The 17,943-nt window shown below is 55.5% G+C and overlaps 2 protein-coding genes across 2 annotated transcripts in view; both read left to right on the top strand.

Moving 5' to 3' along the window:
• Nucleotides 1-3,789: 3,789 nt before the first annotated feature.
• The window catches only part of LOC105480719 (G protein subunit beta 1 like), a 70,245-nt gene continuing 56,091 nt past the window's right edge, over nucleotides 3,790-17,943 (top strand). Inside the window, exon 1 of the mRNA XM_011739849.2 lies at nucleotides 3,790-3,885. The gene's annotated coding sequence lies outside the window, so the exon portion shown is untranslated. The remainder of the gene's footprint in view (nucleotides 3,886-17,943) is intronic.
• On the top strand, nucleotides 3,791-13,161 carry RTL10 (retrotransposon Gag like 10). The gene is made up of 2 exons (XM_011739848.3): nucleotides 3,791-3,885; nucleotides 6,179-13,161. The coding sequence occupies exon 2, from the start codon at nucleotides 6,415-6,417 to the stop codon at nucleotides 7,453-7,455; it is 1,041 nt and encodes a 346-aa protein (XP_011738150.2). The 5' UTR covers nucleotides 3,791-3,885; nucleotides 6,179-6,414; the 3' UTR covers nucleotides 7,456-13,161.

Raw genomic sequence — 17,943 nt, 5'->3', positions numbered from 1 at the left:
AGCATTATTCACAATAGCCAAAAGGTGAAAACAACCCAAGTGTCAACCAACAAATGAATAAACAAAACGTGGTCAATGTGTACAATGGAATATTATACAGCCTTAAAAAGGAAGGAAGTTCTGACACATGCTGCGATGTGGATGAACCTTGAAAACACGTTGAGTGCCGGGCGCGGTGGCTCACGCCTGTAATCCCAGCACTTTGGGAGGCCGAGGCGGGCGGATCACAAGGTCAGGAGATCGAGACCACGGTGAAACCCCGTCTCTACTAAAAATACAAAAAATTAGCCGGGCGCGGTTGTGGGCGCCTGTAGTCCCAGCTACTCGGGAGGCTGAGGCAGGAGAATGGCGTGAACCCGGGAGGCGGAGCTTGCAGTGAGCCGAGATCGCGCCACTGCACTCCAGCCTGGGCGACAGACCGAGACTCCGTCTCAAAAAAAAAAAAAAAAAAAAAAAAAAAAAGAAAACACGTTGAGTGAAATAATCCAGTCACAAAATGATAAATACTGTATGATTCTACTTACATGAGGTACCTAGAGTAATTAAATTCACAGAGACAGAATATGGAATGATGGTTGCCAGGGGATGGGGGTGGGAGGCGAAGAAGAGTTAATGGGTACAGTTTCTGGAGTGATGAAAAAGTTCTAGAAATAAGTAGTGATCACTGGATATACAACAGGATGAATGTACTTAATGCTCCTGAATTGTACACCTAAAAATGGCTAAAATGGTAAATGTGACTATATTTTACCACAATAAAAAAAATAGTCATATGTCACTTAACTACGGGGATACATTCTGAGAAATGTGTCACTAGGTGATTTTGTCATGGAGGGATCATCATAGAGTAACTTACACAAACCAAGATGGTAGAGCCTACTACACACCTAGGCTATATGGTAAGGCCTATTGCTCCTGGGCTACAAACTTGCAGTGACTCTACTGAACAATGTAGGCAATTGTGACACAGCGGTATTAGTGCACCTAATCATAGCAAAGGTACAGTAAAAGTACAGTGCAAAAAATAAAAAATGACTGGTTAGGGCACTTGCCATGAAAAGAGGTGCAGGACTGGAAGTTGCGGCGGGTGTGGTGAGTAAATGTGAAGGCCTAAGACATTATTGTACACTACTTCAGACTTTTTTTTTTTTTTGAGACGGAGTCTCGCTCTGTTGCCCAGGCTGGAGTGCAGTGGCCGGATCTCAGCTCACTGCAAGCTCCGCCTTTCGGGTTTACGCCATTCTCCTGCCTCAGCCTTCCGAGTAGCTGGGACTACATTAGCTGGGACTACAGGCGCCCACCACCTCGCCCGGCTAGTTTTTTTTTTTTTTTTTTTGGTATTTTTTAGTAGAGACGGGGTTTCACCGTGTTAGCCAGGATGGTCTTGATCGCCTGACCTCGTGATCCGCCCGTCTCAGCCTCCCAAAGTGCTGGGATTACAGGCTTGAGCCACCGCGCCCGGCCTACTTCAGACTTTATAAACACTGTACACTTAGGCTGCACCATATTTATATTTATATTAAACGTTTTCCTTTTTTTTGAGACGGAGTCTTGCTGTTGCCCAGGCTGGAGTGCAGTGGCACAATCTCAGCTCACTACAACCTCTGCCTCCCGGGTTCAAGTGATTTTCCTGCCTCAGTCTCCCAAGTAGCTGGGATTACAGGCACATGCTACCACACCCGGCTAACTTTTTGTATTTTTGCTAGAGACAGGGTTTCACCATGTTGGCCAGGCTGGTCTCAAACTCCTGACCTCAAATGAGCTGCCCGCCTCGGCCTCCCAAAGTGCTGGGATTACAGGCGTGAACCACCACCGCGCCTGGCCTAAAAATTTTCTTTCTTCAATAATAAAGTAACCATAGCTTACTGGATGACCAGTTATATATGTGGTCCCTTGTTGACCAAAATGTTATGTGGTGCGTGACTGGTATACACAGGACAAGGCCTGAAAGAAAAAAAAATTTGGACCAAAAAAGGGCTTTTCTGGCTCAGTTGGATTCATCTCTTGCACAGGCCCACTGCCCACTCTGCTGATGGGCGCTAAGCTGTAGGCTGAGCTGCCTAGAGGCTGAGGTAAGCTGAATTTGTGGGAACCCCCACCTTTCCCTTGAGGGAGGAAGTTTAAATTATCAGGTCAATTAGGAAAGATACAACCGAAAAAAATTCAAGTTTCATTCCCACTTCAAGGAGGCGTTTCCTGGCTCGGTGCCACTTTTATTATTTTTGGCCGAGGCTGCTGAAAGCCCCACAGACCCAGGGAAGGTACAATGTGATCTTTGATTCGCGTTTCAGGGATCAAAGTGAGTGAGTTTGGGTGTAAATGCAGATAACATTTCAGAGAGCTTTCATGAAAGGAGTCACTGGACCAGGGCAGAAGGGGAGCTGGTGTGTTACGTGTGTGTTCCCCTTGAGAAGCGTCACTTTCCGGTGAATCCGGCTGCCTGCCGTGGCCCCAAAGACTCCTGGCCTGCATCCAGGTCCTTGGCCCACAGGCATTAGATCCTGAGCTGGGGCGCCTGCACCCTCTCCCACCTCTTCTCTAGGCACCGTGAAACCGAGGAGAGGTGGCGTGGGGCGGCTCGTGCAAGTGAGAAGAGCACCACTTCATCCTCACCTATCTTGTCCCGGATCTGGGTGCTGACTCGGCAGGCTTAGGCTGGGCACAGCCCTGTGGGGAGGCCTTGGTAGCCCGCCCTTGCTCTCCTCTCCTGAGTCGGAAGCACACACTTACACCCACAACAAGGAGGCCCAGAGCCGTCTGCAGCCCCCAGGCATGTAGGTACAGGGTCCTCTCGGCCTGCCTGCCCCCTGCCTCTCGCGCCCGGGCTGCAGCTACATCGAACCGGGTCCTAACGAGGTTCCCGGCACCGGCAACGGGTGATGAGACGCACTCTGCGGGCATGCCGTTCCAGAGCGCTCCCGAGGCCCAGCAGCCACGCTATGCCTCCATCCGCTCCGACACCTGCAGCCCCCCATGCTTAGCCCGGCCCCGCAGCAGCCCTCTCGACGCCCAGCAGCACCCCAGTGTCTGGCTGACGCCAGGGCAGTAACTGCGGGCTGAAGCAGCATCGGCCCCTTGGTCTACGCCACAGCGAGGTGCAGATTTCCCGGATCTGAGGGACCGCCGGGCACCGCCCGCTGAGGATCATGAGAGGCAGCTTTGGCCCAACCGCCCCGCGCCTGTACACGCGGCCCCACCTGCTCCCGTGGCACTTGGCGCGGCGTGGGAATGGGCGCGCTCTCCCATCACCCACCGCGCGGCGCTACCGCGACAGCAGGGACCCGGAGCGCCTGCGAGGCATCAGCTACACGGTACACAGCGCAGGCGCGGCGGGCTGAGCGCGCGGGCGCGCGGCCTGGCTGGGAGGTGCGCGTGGGGCGAACCTGGAGCATGCGCGGGGTCGTAAGGCGGTCGCGCGCACGCTGGGGGCGTGGCTGCGCTGCGTAGTCGGGCGCTGGACGCCGCACGGCGCAGCTCGGAGCAGGCGTCGCCGACTGCTCCAGGAGGGTCAGTGTGGAGGCGGGAGCCCGGGCGGCCGGCTTGGAACTCTGTGGGCGCGGGCCTGGAGCTACGCCCCTCCGTCTTTTCCCGACTTCTGATCCGCGGAGGGGCACTCGGAGCCCCAGCCTGGGTCGCAGTGTCTTCGGTCTGCGGGCCTCAGTTTCTCGGTCCGCGCCGGGGGTTTGTGGGGGCACCTGGAGACATTCGGGCCATTCTCGCAGTCTCGGGAGGTCGCGCCCGCGCCTTGCCTGGCCTCACGGCGGCCGATCTCGTTCTCCACTTTCTAGGTGGCACTTGGACTCTCGCCCTCGGAGGGAGGCCCGTCCCCCGGTCTCTAGCTACGGATCCCTGGACCCTCTTCGCGGGCGCTTCGCGTAGCCGCAGGTGGGTGGGCTTCTTATTGCCGTGGGCCTTGTGAGCTCGTATTTCCTGCATGGCGGTTGCTGGGGGGCGGGCGGTGCAGTCGTCTGCACTCACCTTGCTTTAAGGCTTTGGGCAGGTTTTGTTCTTGGGGCCCCTGTGTCTCCCCAGAGCAGAGAACGTCCCAGCTTTCCAGGTGCTGCCTTTGGCCTTGTGGGCGCAAATACACATGCGCCGTGGTACCTGCCCCTTTAGGATAGTGCTGACCAGTCCAGAAGGGCCGAAAGTCTTCTGTGCCAGGCAGTGTGGGGAGAAAAGTAGGGGGAACAACAGACTGATAGGCGTGGGAGTGCTAAGGTTCTCAAAATGGTGAGAGTGGGGCCCAGGGTTAGGAAAGCTCAGGCCCGAAGCACACCCGGCTGGCTGGTGCAGGGAAGCCTTCTCCCAGACTGCAGGGGACACAGGTGCGCAGGTGAGTGGGCATGGTGGGGGCTGGGAAGAAGGGAAGGCAGAGATCTGGGTAGCACACTGTGACTCCTGGGCATGGGGTGTGGTCATTGTGGGCAATCTGGATACCTAACCTTGGCTGGTGGTAGGAGCTGGGCCCTGGATCGGGCCTGTTACTGCTTTTTCTGTCAGTGTACTGGACTCACGTGCTGTCCTGTGGGTTTGCTGCCCCCAGGCCTTAGTATAATCCTGCAGTAAGATGGGAAGCCAGGGTCATGGGCTGGGCTTTCAGGTAAAGACCCCCCCCCCAGAGGGGGGTGAGACCTGAGGGGTTCCAGAGTGTTTGGGTGGTGGAGGTAGGGCCAGTGGCCCTGGCAGGTTCTAGTGCTGCAGGCCACCCTGGGAGGTCCTTGGAGGAACTCACCCTGAGGGGGAATGGCCAGCGGATAGGAGATCTGGGATGAAGGTGTGTGCAGGCCCTGTGCTCCCAGTGAGCCAGTGCAGTTTGTGTGCGGGGTGAAGCAGAGAGTTTCATGGAGGTCGTGAGTGGGCCTCCGTTTGCAGAGAGACTGGGGAGGGGGCTGGATAGAGTTAGGCTGGAGAGTGTGAGCGCCCCAGGGGAGGGCTCCTTGCACTGGAATAGAACTGGCTGCTGGCTGTGGAGCTTCCTAGGTAACTGCTGCGTGGAGAAGGCGGGGCAGGTCCAGCCATCAGACTGGGACTCCCCAGACCCTGGGCACAAGTGACTGGAGTTGTGGGAGCAGACACAGCAAGTGGGGTTCCAGGATTTTACAGTGGGGGGGCTGGGATACTCTGCTGTGGCTGGAATGGGGACTGTGGAAAGGTGGCGTTTGGGGGTGGGGGTGGCATTGCCTGCAGGTGGTACTCAGTTGTGAGGTGAATTTGGAAAGCATGTGGGGTCAGGAGGGAGCAGATAATAGCAGGCTCACTGCTGCTGTCGGGGATGCAGGTAGGACCTGCTGTGTGCCTGGTGCTGGGATGTAAAAGAGCCTAATGACGCAGTCTGTGCATTGTTCAGAGTTTTGGGGTGGCTAGAGCCTACTCAGCAGACAAATGTAGTTTTTTTTTGTTTGTTTGTTTGTTTGTTTTTTTGAGACGGAGTCTTGCTCTGTCGCCCGGGCTGGAGTGCAGTGGCCGGATCTCTCAGCTCACTGCAAGCTCCGCCTCCTAGGTTTAGGCCATTCTTCTGCCTCAGCCTCCCGAGTAGCTGGGACTACAGGCACCCGCCACCTTGCCCAGCTAGTTTTTGGTATTTTTTAGTAGAGACGGGGTTTCACCGTGTTAGCCAGGATGGTCTCGATCTCCTGACCTCGTGATCCTCCCATCTCGGCCTCCCAAAGTGCTGGAATTACAGGCTTGAGCCACTGCGCCTGGCCTGACAAACGTAGTTTATAATATGCGTGCTGTATAGTGGTTAAGCCTGTGATCTCTCCAGCCAGTTTCTGCTGCTTCCACCACTTATGGGTTGGTGTGTTATGCAGACAAGTTACTTCACCACTGTGTGCCCCAAAGACAATACTAGTACCAACTTCATTTTGGGGAGGTGGCGCAAATGGGGCACTCGGTGAAAGGTTGCTACTATTGCTATCCTGAAATTCCCTGACAGTTCTGATCTGGCCCCTTTTCTTCTGAAATTGACAGCGTCTGTCATTCTACCTTGCCCTTGCAATGTCATAGGCAGCATTTGCCCACCTTCTCAGACCTCCCAGGCCAGCCCCCTGGGCACCTCCTTCCACTCAGAGCTCCTAGTTGGGTACCAGAGGGTTGCCCGCTTGCTACCTCTTCCCACCAGTTCAGTGGGTGATGGTTAGGCCTAGTTCCTGCTCTCCCCCACCTTGTCTTTGGACAGATTGCCTCGGATGATGGCCTGCGACTGACAGTCCCTCAGCTCTTCTCAGCTCTCCTGAGGCTGCAGCTGTCAGCTCCCTGATCCTCAGCACTTGCCTGGACCAGTGTGGGTCTACCACGCCCTGTTCAGCCATCCCTGTCCTGTTGTGTCGTGCAAGCCACGTCTGTCCACGCCGCCCCACCTCCCGCCCCCCCCCGCAGTGCTGGCTCTCCTCTCTTCTGCCCTCTGCGCCCAGCATGCCTCGTGGCCAGTGCCGTCAGCAGGGCCCTCGCATTCCCATCTGGGCAGCTGCCAATTATGCCAACGCACACCCATGGCAGCAGATGGACCAAGCGTCTCCTGGGGTGGCATACACCCCCCTTGTGGATCCCTGGATTGAGCGGCCCTGCTGCGGGGACCCCGTGTGTGTGCGAACAACCATGGAGCAGAAGAGCACAGCTAGTGGCTCTCGTGGCGGTAAACCTGCAGAAAGGGGTCCCCTAGCTGGGCGCTTGCCCGGCTCCCGACCCCACAGGGTGGACTTCTGCTGGGTGCCAGGCTCAGACCCAGGCACCTTTGATGGCTCCCCGTGGCTCCTGGACCGCTTCTTGGCCCAACTGGGAGATTACATGTCCTTCCGCTTTGAGCACTATCAGGACAACATCAGCCGTGTCTGCGAGATCCTCAGGCGCCTGACAGGCCGAGCCCGGGCCTGGGCAGCCCCCTACCTTGATGGGGACCTGCCCCTGCCTGACGATTACGAGCTCTTCTGCCAGGATCTCAAGGAAGTTGTTCAAGACCCGAACAGTTTTGCTGAGTACCACGCCGTGGTTCCCTGTCCCCTGCCCCTGGCCTCCAGCCGGCTGCCAGTGGCCCCTCAGCTGCCTGTGGTGAGGCAATACTTAGCTAGGTTCTTAGAGGGCCTGGCACTCGACATGGGTACTGCCCCCAGGTTTTTACCAGCCGCCATGGCCACCCCTGCTGTGTCTGGGTCCAACTCTATATCCAGAAGTGCTCTGCTCGAGCAGCAGCTGACCAAGGAGAGCACTCCTGGGCCCAAGGAGCCCCCAGTTCTGCCCAGTTCTGCATGTAGCTCCAAGCCTGGTCCTGTGGAACCAGCCTCTTCCCAGCCAGAGGAGGCAGCCCCCACACCTGAACCTAGACTGTCGGAGTCAGCTAATCCTCCTGCCCAGAGACCAGACCCCGCTCATCCAGGGGGTCCAAAACCCCAGAAAACAGAGGAGGAGGTTTTGGAGACAGAGGGAGACCAGGAGGTGTCCTTAGGTACCCCACAGTAGGTGGTGGAGGCCCTGGAGACCCCAGGAGAGCCACCACTTTCTCCTGGGTTCTGAGCACAGCCTAGGCGGGAACAATGGTGCCCCTCGTGATGAAGTGGCCTGTGTGGCTCAGGAGCCCCATAGTCCCCAGTCAAAGCAGAGTGGTGTCCCCAGATGACTTCAGACCCCATAGCTGGGCAAGATGCTCTTGTTTTGGACTCTGCGCTGAGCAGAACCAGCTCCCCCTACTCCAGCAGAGCTTGACCTCCACCCTGTGCCCTTTCCCTGCTCCTTCCTGCTCTCGGCTGCATCCCTGCCCATCTCCTGGGAGTGCCGTCCCACCCAGGCCTGCTCCCACGAGGGGGTCGTTTTGTAGGGCAGCTCTCAGCAGATACTTGCGTCATCTTTGTCACCTCCACCCCCATAAAACACCCCCCTTGGTGTCTTCCACACTGGCTGGGACTGAACTGGGTCTGCCACGTCTGTCCTGTTGGGACCTGGTTCCTGAATGAGGTTTCTGTGTCTGTCCCCCTAACCCCACCCTCTCTGCTCCCTGTGATTTCTGTCCCAGCTGGAATGTGAGGAAGGCTGCCTGGAGGAAGTAGTCACTTTGATTCTGCTGCATGAGTGGGATAGCATCTTGGCAGAGAATGATGTTTCCTGTGGGTTTGTTTACCAGCAGTCCTGGGCAACTGGGAGGTTTGGATGCAGGAAGATAGGATGCAAGCCCCTTGCCAGGCTCAGCGGCAGGCCTTCCCCCTTTGTGTGTTAACGCTATAGTAGTCGGGCCTGGTGTTCTGAAGCAGGCTCCTCTTCCCCGCTGCTGTGCTGCTGTCCCCTGCGCACTCTGCACTCGCATGCATCGTCGATTCAGCACTGAAGCCCCAGTGATGTAAATGGCTCGGATCTCCCTCCTGGCGGACTGTGACCCTCCAGGACAGGGGCTCTGTCTTAGTTAGCTCTGTGGTCTGGTACACAATTGGTGCTCATTAAACATGTGTTGGATTACTGGCTGAGCCTGTGGTGCAGTGGCTGCCTACCAGCGAGTCTTTGTTTCCCATTCTCTCAGGATTAGAGGCCTGGCCTTGAGCATTCCAGGTCAGCGTTGCAGGTATGGTTTCTAGCAGGGGCTTTGAGGGTCCAAGGGTCTGATCGAAGGAGCTGGGGCTGAGTAGGTGGGGGTGGGTGGCTCTGCAGGTGGAGAACTGACTTCCGAGAGCTGGAGGTGAAGTGAGGACCAGGCAGCAGTCCAGAGCTGTGAGGCCCCAGGCCCAGAGGGTTGGAATGAAGAAAGACCTGTTCCACACAAGGACGGGTTTTCTAGTGGAAGCTGAGCTTGGAAGTCCCTGGAGCCGTTTACCACAGGATGGGCAGGTACAGCCGCCCAGTGTGTGCAGTGTGTTCCACTCTGGTGCTTGGACAAGAAGTTCAAGTCCCTTTCCGTTTTACAGTTGTGAAAACAACAAAACACCTTCCTGAAAAGTTGGAAGAAAAAGCAGAAATGTGAATTGGAAATACAGCCAACTATTTTAGAAAAAACTAATTAGCAAGTATCTGGTTAAACTTACTCAGAAACTGGCCAGGAGCAGTGGCTCATACCTGTAATCCCAGCACTTTGGGAGGCCGAGGTAGGTGGATCACCTGAGGTCAGGAGTTCAAGACCAGCCTGACCAACGTGGAGAAACCTGTCTCTACTAAAAAATACAAAATTAGCCAAGTGTGGTGGTGCATGCCTGTAATCTCAGCTGCTTGGGAGACTGAGGCAGGAGAATCGCTTGAACCCAGGAGGCAGAGGTTGTGATGAGTCAAGATCACGCCATTACACTCCAGCCTGGGCAATAAGAGTGCAACTCTATCTCACACACACAAAAAAAACTTATTTAGAAAAATAGAAATTGTTGGGATTATTTTATGGTAACTATCACTAAAAAAGGCTCTGGGTTCAGATGGTTTTATGTGTGAGTTATTTCAGGGCACAGATACCTTGTAGATAAAACAACTGGAAACCTTGGAAATAGGTGGGAAGCTATTTTTAGAAAGGGGGTATAGCCCTGGTAGCAAAGGAAGTGAGCTGGCAGAAGAAACCCATGTTCAGTCTTGATTCTGGTCAGATGCGGGAAGTCCCTGGACATCCTGGCCCAGCCCCATGCTTCTGTGCCAGGTCACACAGCTGCCCTCCATCTGATGGCTCAGGCCCCAGTCACCCTTTTGTGGGTCGGGTCAGACTGCTCCCTGATGCCTGCCTCCGGTGCACTGTGGCCTGGATTGCCTGTGGGTCTGGCAGTAGAACCCGGAGTTGCTCTCTAGGATGGACAGCCTAGTCACCCAGCTGACCCTTACCCTGTCCCACAGGCTTCTGGACGGGCCACCTTCCCCATCTCCCTTTAGTGGACCTGAAGTGGATCCTTCAGCTTGAGATTGGTGCCTTCTCTTCTGAACCCTGTCCCACTGGGGTTTGGGCCTTTTCCGCCTTTGGGACCCAGGCAACTTCTGGGCATGTGTGAGTTACGGTCTGCCATGTGTCTGCGGGCCAGTCACGCAGCATCCAGCGGGGGAGGCGTGAGAGTCCACGGGAGAGTTCAGGTGACCTGGTTTTTAATTAAAACGGGTCCTGTTTATTGTGGTTGGGCTTTCCCCAGAAAGGGAGGCAGGGTCTCGAAGTGATGACGTCCAGGTTTCCTGCACAGGTAGGGTGGAGGCAAGGATGGACTCTGGCACAGCCTTCCAGACAGGCAGTGCACACAGCCCCTTTCAGAGTGGCTTTGTTGCCAGCTGCTGCAGCACCTGGTTTCAGACATGATGACCAAGCTGCTTTCCTGCTCCTTGGGGAAGGAGGCGCACCAAGAGCCAGGAGAGGAGGCACTCTCCCGGGATTGTTTTTTCTCTCCTGGCCCCCACACACTGGCAGACCCGAAGACAGGTGCTCAGGAGCCGCAGAGCCTGGCAGGGTTTGCTGGACGTGCTCAGGGACAGGCCTTGGTGCTGGCTCTGCTTTCCAATCATGGTGTCTGTCCCTCACTTCCCTTGGAAATACCCAGAGATTTTATTTCCTGAAGATGGGATATGATGGGTCCTCTGAGATGGTGTTTAAAGTACCTGTCTCCAAGGAAAACTTTAAAATAGGAAGTCCTAAGGATAAGGTCCTATGGGATATTGGAATGTTTTATAAAGCCACAATAGTTAAAGCACTTAGATGTTGTGAACAGATGAGCAGAGAATAGAGAACTTTGAAACAGGGCTGAATAAATATGGAAATATAGTACATGCTAGAGGTGTTTCCAATTAATGAGGGTAAAATGGATTATTCAGTAAAAGCAGTTGGCCCTCTGGAAAATAGTAAAGCCATGTATGTGCCTCCCTCTTTATGCCAGTATATATTCCAGATTAAAGATTTCAATGTTAAAATTATAAAAGGACTAGAGGGAAATATGGGTGAATTTTTTTTTTGCCTGTGATTCCAGGATTTTAAAAGTTTTAGATGCCCAAAGTTGTGGAGGTATGGAGAACTGGGCCTTCTATACTATTAGTGGGAGTATACAATATTACAATTTGACCACATAACAATTCTAGGCACACACGTTCTGTGACTACTTACTTGGTGCATGAAGACTCTTGTCAGGGATAGTCATGGTTTGGTGCCACTACATGGGGGTTTAGAACAGGGACTGGAGGCCGGGTGCGGTGGCTCAAGCCTGTAATCCCAGCACTTTGGGAGGTCGAGACGGGCGGATCACGAGGTCAGGAGATCGAGACCATCCTGGCTAACACGGTGAAACCCCGTCCCTACTAAAAAATACAAAAAACTAGCTGGGCAAGGTGGCGGGCGCCTGTAGTCCCAGCTGCTCAGGAGGCTGAGGCAGGAGAATGGCGTAAACCCAGGAGGCGGAGCTTACAGTGAGCTGAGATCCAGCCACTGCATTCCAGCCTGGGTGACAGAGCAAGACTCTGTCTCAAAAAAAACAAAAAAAAACACAGGGACTGGAGGGTGGCCTTGCCCTCTCCTCTCCCTTCACAAGCTGAGCATCTTTCCCTGACCTTTTTGAGCTGTGACCACAGTTTTTCCTCATGGGGTGGGTAGTAGGGTTGAATGAGAATGGTACCCACACAGTGCCTTGGCTGGGGTCTGGGCCGTCTGATGTCCACCTCATGGGTGTCACTATTTTTTGAACAGCAGAACTGGAAAAGCCCAAAGATCCAGCAATAAAGGAGCAAGGCAAATAAAGCTGTTACCCTGCAGGATCAGTCAGCATGAGCCAGATTGTGCTGCAGTAACAAAGATCTCCAACAGTGCCGCTATGGTTGGCTCTGCTTATTTCTTGCTCACACCTGTGTGCCACTATGGCTGGGGCCTGTCAGACCTGTGCTGACGAGAGCCTACCTGGATGTATTTCTCCATGCTCACTGAGGCAGGGGAAAGGCCACAGCAGGCCACAAGTAATGTATGTCACCCCACTTCCATTTCCCTGGCCAGAGGAAGCCACAGAGCCACACCTGAGTTCTGTAGGATGGAAGCGGCTGATCATCCTGTGGGCTGGGGTGCTCAGTATGGAGAAGTACGAGCAGCCACCCAGTGTGGGGCTGGTTGGTGCTGCTGAGGATGGGAGGATGGGAGGGGCCTGCATCCATCCCAGGGCAACATACCTGTTTGTCTGCTGGGGCTGCCCAACAAAGGACCACCCCAGCTTTTTTAGCGGGGGGGCTTAAACAACAGACATTTCCTCGTGATTCTGGAGCCAGAAGCCTGAGATCAAGGTGTGGGCAGCATTGGTTTCTCCTGAGGCCTTGCTCCTTGGCCTGCAGATAGCCACCTTCTTGCCATGTCCCTGCCTGTGTCTGTGTCCTAATCGCTCATAAGGTCACTAGTCTATTGGATCAGGGCCCACGCTCATGACCTCATTTAACCCTGAATCACCTCTTTAAAGACCCCGTCTTCACTGTAATCCCAGCACTTTGGGAGGCCGACGCAGGTGGATCACAAGGTCAGGAGACTGAGATTTTCCTGGCTAACATGGTGAAACCCCGTCTCTACTAAAAATACAAAAAAAAAAAAAAAAAATTAGCCGGGTGTGGTGGTGGGCGCCTGTAGTCCCAGCTACTTGGGAGCCTGAGGCAGGAGAATGGCGTGAACCCGGGAGGCGGAGCTTGCAGTGAGCCGAGATCTCACCACTGCACTCCAGCCTGGGCGACAGAGCGAGACTTGGTCTCAAAACATAAAAAAAATAAAGACCCTGTCTTCAAATGTTAAGTACTAGGGGTTAGGACTCGAACTTAAGAATATTGAAGGGACATAGTTCCGCCCACAGCAGTGCCCCAGATAGGCTTCTTTGATTTTGTCTTTGCTGTTCCTGGCAGCGCTATCTTGGTCAGGCTTCCATGGTCTCCACATGCCTGTGTGCAGAGTCCCCCAGGCCCCGGGTTCTGGGGCCCATACTGAGGAGTGGGGATGGCCAAGCCTTGGCTCTTGGGTGGGCAGTGCCCAGTTGTGCTGTATGGGACGCTGTTTCTCACTTAAGAAATCTTTCCCTGCCTGGGGGGACAAAGGCATTATCCTGTATTCCCAGGTTGTAACTTTCTGCCTTTGACATTCAACCATGAGTCCACCTGTAAGTGTAACTGGCGGAAGGGAGGGGTCTGCTGTCATCCTCGAGAGCCTGTGACAAGCAGAGCCCCTCTGCCGACCGCGATGCACATGTAATATGAGCAAGACATAAATTTTTGATGTGTGAAGCCACTGAGTTTGGGGCTTGTGTTTTCCACAGCATAACCTATTATGTCCTGACCGACAGGGGATCCCATTTCACCTTTTTCCATAGGGCACGAGCCTGCCTCAGCATCAGCTGCTGGCTGCAGCAACTCAGCCTGGCCGCAGCCACCCATGGGCCGTGCCTAGCCTACCTGCCTGCTCTCTGGTCTGATCTGTCCCTTACTAGTTATTCTAGCTTTTAAGTCTTGATTATCTCATAGGGAAGCCCTCCATGCCCCTATTCTTCCAGTTGTCTTGGCAAATTTGAAAACACATTGGATCACAAATGCAGAGGCAGAGATGATGGTGTCGTGGCCCTTGCCCAGCCCCAGCAGTGCTCACACTCTCCTGGTGCAGGCCTTGGGGGTGCCGTGTCACTGCACAGCCTCTCCAGGACGGCAGGGCCCGTTGCTCCCTTAGTTTTTCTTTGGGCTACATCATCTCTGTTACAGGGACGTGGTGGGTGGGGCTGGCCAGGGAAGAGCCCAGGCCTGTGGGGTGCTCTCATTGGCCTGCTCCTTTCCTCCTGGCCTCACGGACCCCCCATCACAGGCCTGGGGCCTGTGGGTGGTGGGTGCTCATGCACTTGCCACATTCTTCTGTGTCTCCATTGGCGGAGCTGCCAGCTGGGTGCAGAGGACATCTGACTCCCGTGCCCCCTGCTGTGCCGGCGCTGCCCACCTTACCTGTGTGTTTGAACAGTGCAGGGGACTGGGGAGTGTTTGTGGGTTGTGGAGCTAGGACTCTTCATCACAGGCTGTGCGTGGGGGACCCCTCAGTGAGGGGTCCACACGCAGTACCCACGGGGCAGAGCGAGTGGGAGGCTGGCCTCTGTCCTCATTCGCGTGTCTGTGGATGTGGGTGTGGCAAGCACATTGCTGGCATGCATGTGTAAGCATGTACACAGTTGACTGCACACAGCTGGGTGGTCGGGAGTTGATGAGACATACACCTGGCCACACCATCACCTGTGTGTGTTAGGGGACTTCCCCTTTCTACCCAAGGTGGCCTCCACCACAGGAGGAGCCACACAGGCAAGCCCCTGTCAGAAAGTGTCAGCCCCAGCATGCTTAGGCACCCTCCTCCAACTCCGACCAAGTTCCCAGGGCACGTCCCCATCCCCTAGGCCAGTGGCACCAGCCCCAGGGGATTGGTCCCCATCCTGCACCCTCTGTGAGTGTTGTCTCTCTCCCTGACGGGACCGGCAGCTGGCCTACATGAACCAGGCCTCTGAGCAGAGGCCGGACTGGTGCATGGGAATATCATGCTTCCCGTAAAGCAGCAAGCTTTTCCGTGTGTTCACCCGGGGCAAAAAGGCCGGTCCCCTCTGCTGGCTGGGTTCCTGCCTCTGCCCGTAAGTGCCTAGGGCAGGCTGGCTAAAAATGCCCGAGTCAGGCTTCCTTCCTGCCATCTTGCCAGGCTCCTGGGACCTGCTCCTGGGGCGACGGACATCCCCAGCCACAGCGAGAGATGCCTGCTCACAGAGAGACCCCGCCTGCCCATCCTGCCTGCCTCTGCAGCCTGGTGGCTCCTCACTCTGGCATTTCCTCTTGGCTCAGCTGAGGCAGCGCGTATCCCAGTGCGAAGGAGAAGTCTGACTTGCAGCCTCAGCGTCTGCCTGGCGCCCCCGCTGACTGTGGGGCCGGCCAGCAGGTCACTCATGCTCCAGCCATGAGGCTTCCAGGCATCGCCAAGGAAGAAAACTAACCCATGTCCTTGTTTCCATGAGACCCACTCCCCCTGCTGAGTGGGGCCTGGCCCTGCCAGCGTGGTGGTTGGTGGCCACGAGGACCCAAAGTGCTGGCAGAGCACCCAGCAGGCACTGGCAGTGCTTTGGGGAGAACAGGCTGCAGTGGGCTGTCGAGAGGAACTTGCTTGCCTCTGCTCGAGAGCGAATCATGCCCCTTGGGCCGTGTCCCCAGCACAAGTGACTGATCTCTGGGACCCTCCCTCACATGCAGGGCCTGTCTGGAAGGGGCACCACAGACCTGGTGGGCTTCAGCCTGTAGGCACCGTGCTGGGCCCCACCTGGCTCACTGCAGGCCAGGAGCCCCGGGTGGGGCACTGTGGGTCTCAGCCTCTGGAGAAGTGCTGGTGGCCAGCCCTGGGGGACGTGGGCCACTGCCCCAAGTGAGGTGAAGTCAGTGCCAGCCCCTGGCCTGAGGCTGTGAATCTTGCTGGGGGGCAGCCGTTCCCTGGGGGAGCAGGGTGGAGGTGCTTTGCCAGAGCAGAAGGCCCCTGTGGCAGAGCATGTGGCCATTTCTCTAGGATGGAGAAGAGACCCAGACCCAGAAGGGAGACGGGTGGCTGTCCTTCCTCGGGGCCTACAGGACTGAAGCACTGTTGGCTCCACTGTGGAAATCGTGTCTACGGCTGCAATCTGAGTTCTGCTTTGCAGATTTGCCAGCTTTCCAGTGCTCTGGGCAGCCAGGGCTCGGATTCCCCTTTCTGCACTGAAATGGTGCAGGGCTTTGCTGGGCCTCAGGCCAAGCTGTCAGTCAAGGCCACTCCCTGAGACGGATGTGCCTGATGCAGGCCCGGAGGTGCTTTCTTCTCCAAGGGAAGGAGTTCTTGGGGGCATACCTTATTCCCCGCCACAAAGAGACTGACATCGGTCAGCCCTGGGAGGTGGGAAATGGCTGGGGTTGGGCTGTGTATTGCTGCCCAGGGGGTGGTGCCTGGCTCCTCCTCGCCATCAGGCTGCTGGGCACCGGCCCTCCCTGCCTACCTGCCTCCCTGGAATTCTTCCTGGGATCTGCATCTTTGAAGCCGCTGCCTCCCTGCCCGCCTGGGCGCTTCCAAAGGCGGATACTGACAGAGGATTCAATGAATCGAAGGTCGCCAGTCGGGGCGTTGACAGATGCCCAGCCGTGATACTATTTCTGATTTAATAACCGAATGGGAGGCTGGCCCTCTGTAATAATTAGGGCTAATTACTGAGGAGGTGTTGACAGACGGGCTGAGAGGAAACAAACTACCTTTATCCCGTGGCTTAGAGTCAGATTACCAGCCCGGTGCTATCTGCCCCTCAGAAAGTAGACGCTTCAATCACTCAGCGAGGCTTCAAAGGGGAACAGGGCCTGACAATGCACGGGATTTGGAAAGGAGCTATGAAGTGCGCCTTTGACTCCGAATCGCCAAACGGAGCCCCATTCCAGAAATGGTTTCTTTGTGAAGTTTGAGTTAGTGTTGGCAGACCTGTTTCCCGCGCTCAGGACAGGGAGCTGGCTGCAGTGGGCGTGGGCAGGTGGGGGGCCATGGCCAGGCTGTGGCTGGTGTGTGGCCAGCTTGAGCTGCTCAGGTCCTTCCCAGGCCAGGTGACACCAGCAGAGTCCTGGTATCTCCAGCAGCTGGCCCTGGTAGCCGTGGGTCCAAACAGGGAGGTGCAGCATGTTTTCCTTGGCCCGGGGAGGGTGTCTGGTCCTTTGTGGCCGTGAGTGGCAGGTAACAGGATAGGGACCTCACCATCTGAGCAGGCTCATCCCTTCCTGTTTGTAGCTAGAGTGCAGCTTTTATGCAGCCCTCCCTGGCAGGTCTGGCCTCCCTTGAAGGGGGATGTGTCCTTGGCATTATTTATGGCAGGATCACCTCTTGGGGGCCTGGGCATCACTCACCAGGCTGCTCCCACCCCCGTACTGGGCCGGCCAAGAGCCAAGGCCGTGGAAACAACCCTGGCCCCCGAGGCCTCGGTGGGCAGACAGTTTCAGTGACTGAGAAGGGTTGTTGGGGGCTAGTCTCTGACTGCCGCCACTGACTCCCCACTGATCTCCCTGCATTTCAGAGATGGGGAAGGGTGTGCCTAGACCTCAGTTTCCTGGTTTGAAGCAGCAGCAGTGAGATGTGTGCCAGTGAACTGACCTGGACAGCCCGGGGCGCTGTGTCTGATGCAGCTTCTTGGAGTGGTGTGTGTGAGGCTTTTTGGGAGGTCAAGGTTGCCGGCTGAGGCTGCAATGCAGGAGACAGTTCTGAGATTCTGGGCCTTACTGCTGTCTGTCCTCACCAGGAAGGCAGGGGATGACACTGAGGTCTCTACTCAGGACAGGCCTGACTAGGGAGCGCCTTTCTGGTTCCAGGCATAGCCTGGGAGGTGCCGGATGAGCAGGAGGTGGGAGGGAGCCCATTCACCAGCCACCTGTGTGCCTGCCTCAGGCCTCATGGCCTTGGCTTCGTGTTCTTGCTGGCCTGAAGGACCAGCCAATTCAACATCTTCCTGCTAGAATGGCTGTGCTACTTCATAGAGAAATTAGGTGGGCTGAGCTGGTGCAGGGCAACAGTGGTTAGGTCAGTGCTCTTTCCCCAGCTGGCTGCTCTACTGTCATAGAAACAGGACACCTTCTGGAAGTAACGATGGTCATAAAAGTCATCAGCTCATTTGCTTAACCGAATAGTACTAGCTTGTACGAGGGGGCACTGTTGATGAATTTATATTAGGGCAAAAATAAGATGGTAAATTATTTGGATGGGAGAAGCATGTAAAAATTGGCATCAAGTCTGTTTTTTTGTTTGTTTATTTTAGAGACAGGTCTCTTTAGCCTAGGCTGGAGTGCAGTAGTGTGATCATAGCTCACTGCACCCTTAATCTCCTGGGCTCAAGCGATCCTCCTGCCTCAGCCACCAAGATAGCTGGGACTATTGGCGGGCACCACCATAACTGGCCAATTAAAAAACAATTTTTTTTTGTAGAGATGGGGGTCTTGCTATGTTGCCTAGGCTCATTAAGTCTGTTTAAGTCACCTTGAGTAGAGATAGAAATTAACTCCAAAGCC

Source organism: Macaca nemestrina, chromosome 15, assembly GCF_043159975.1.
Source record: "Macaca nemestrina isolate mMacNem1 chromosome 15, mMacNem.hap1, whole genome shotgun sequence".
In the NCBI taxonomy this organism is placed as follows: Eukaryota; Metazoa; Chordata; class Mammalia; order Primates; family Cercopithecidae; genus Macaca; species Macaca nemestrina.
This window is presented reverse-complemented; position numbering and strand designations above follow the sequence as displayed.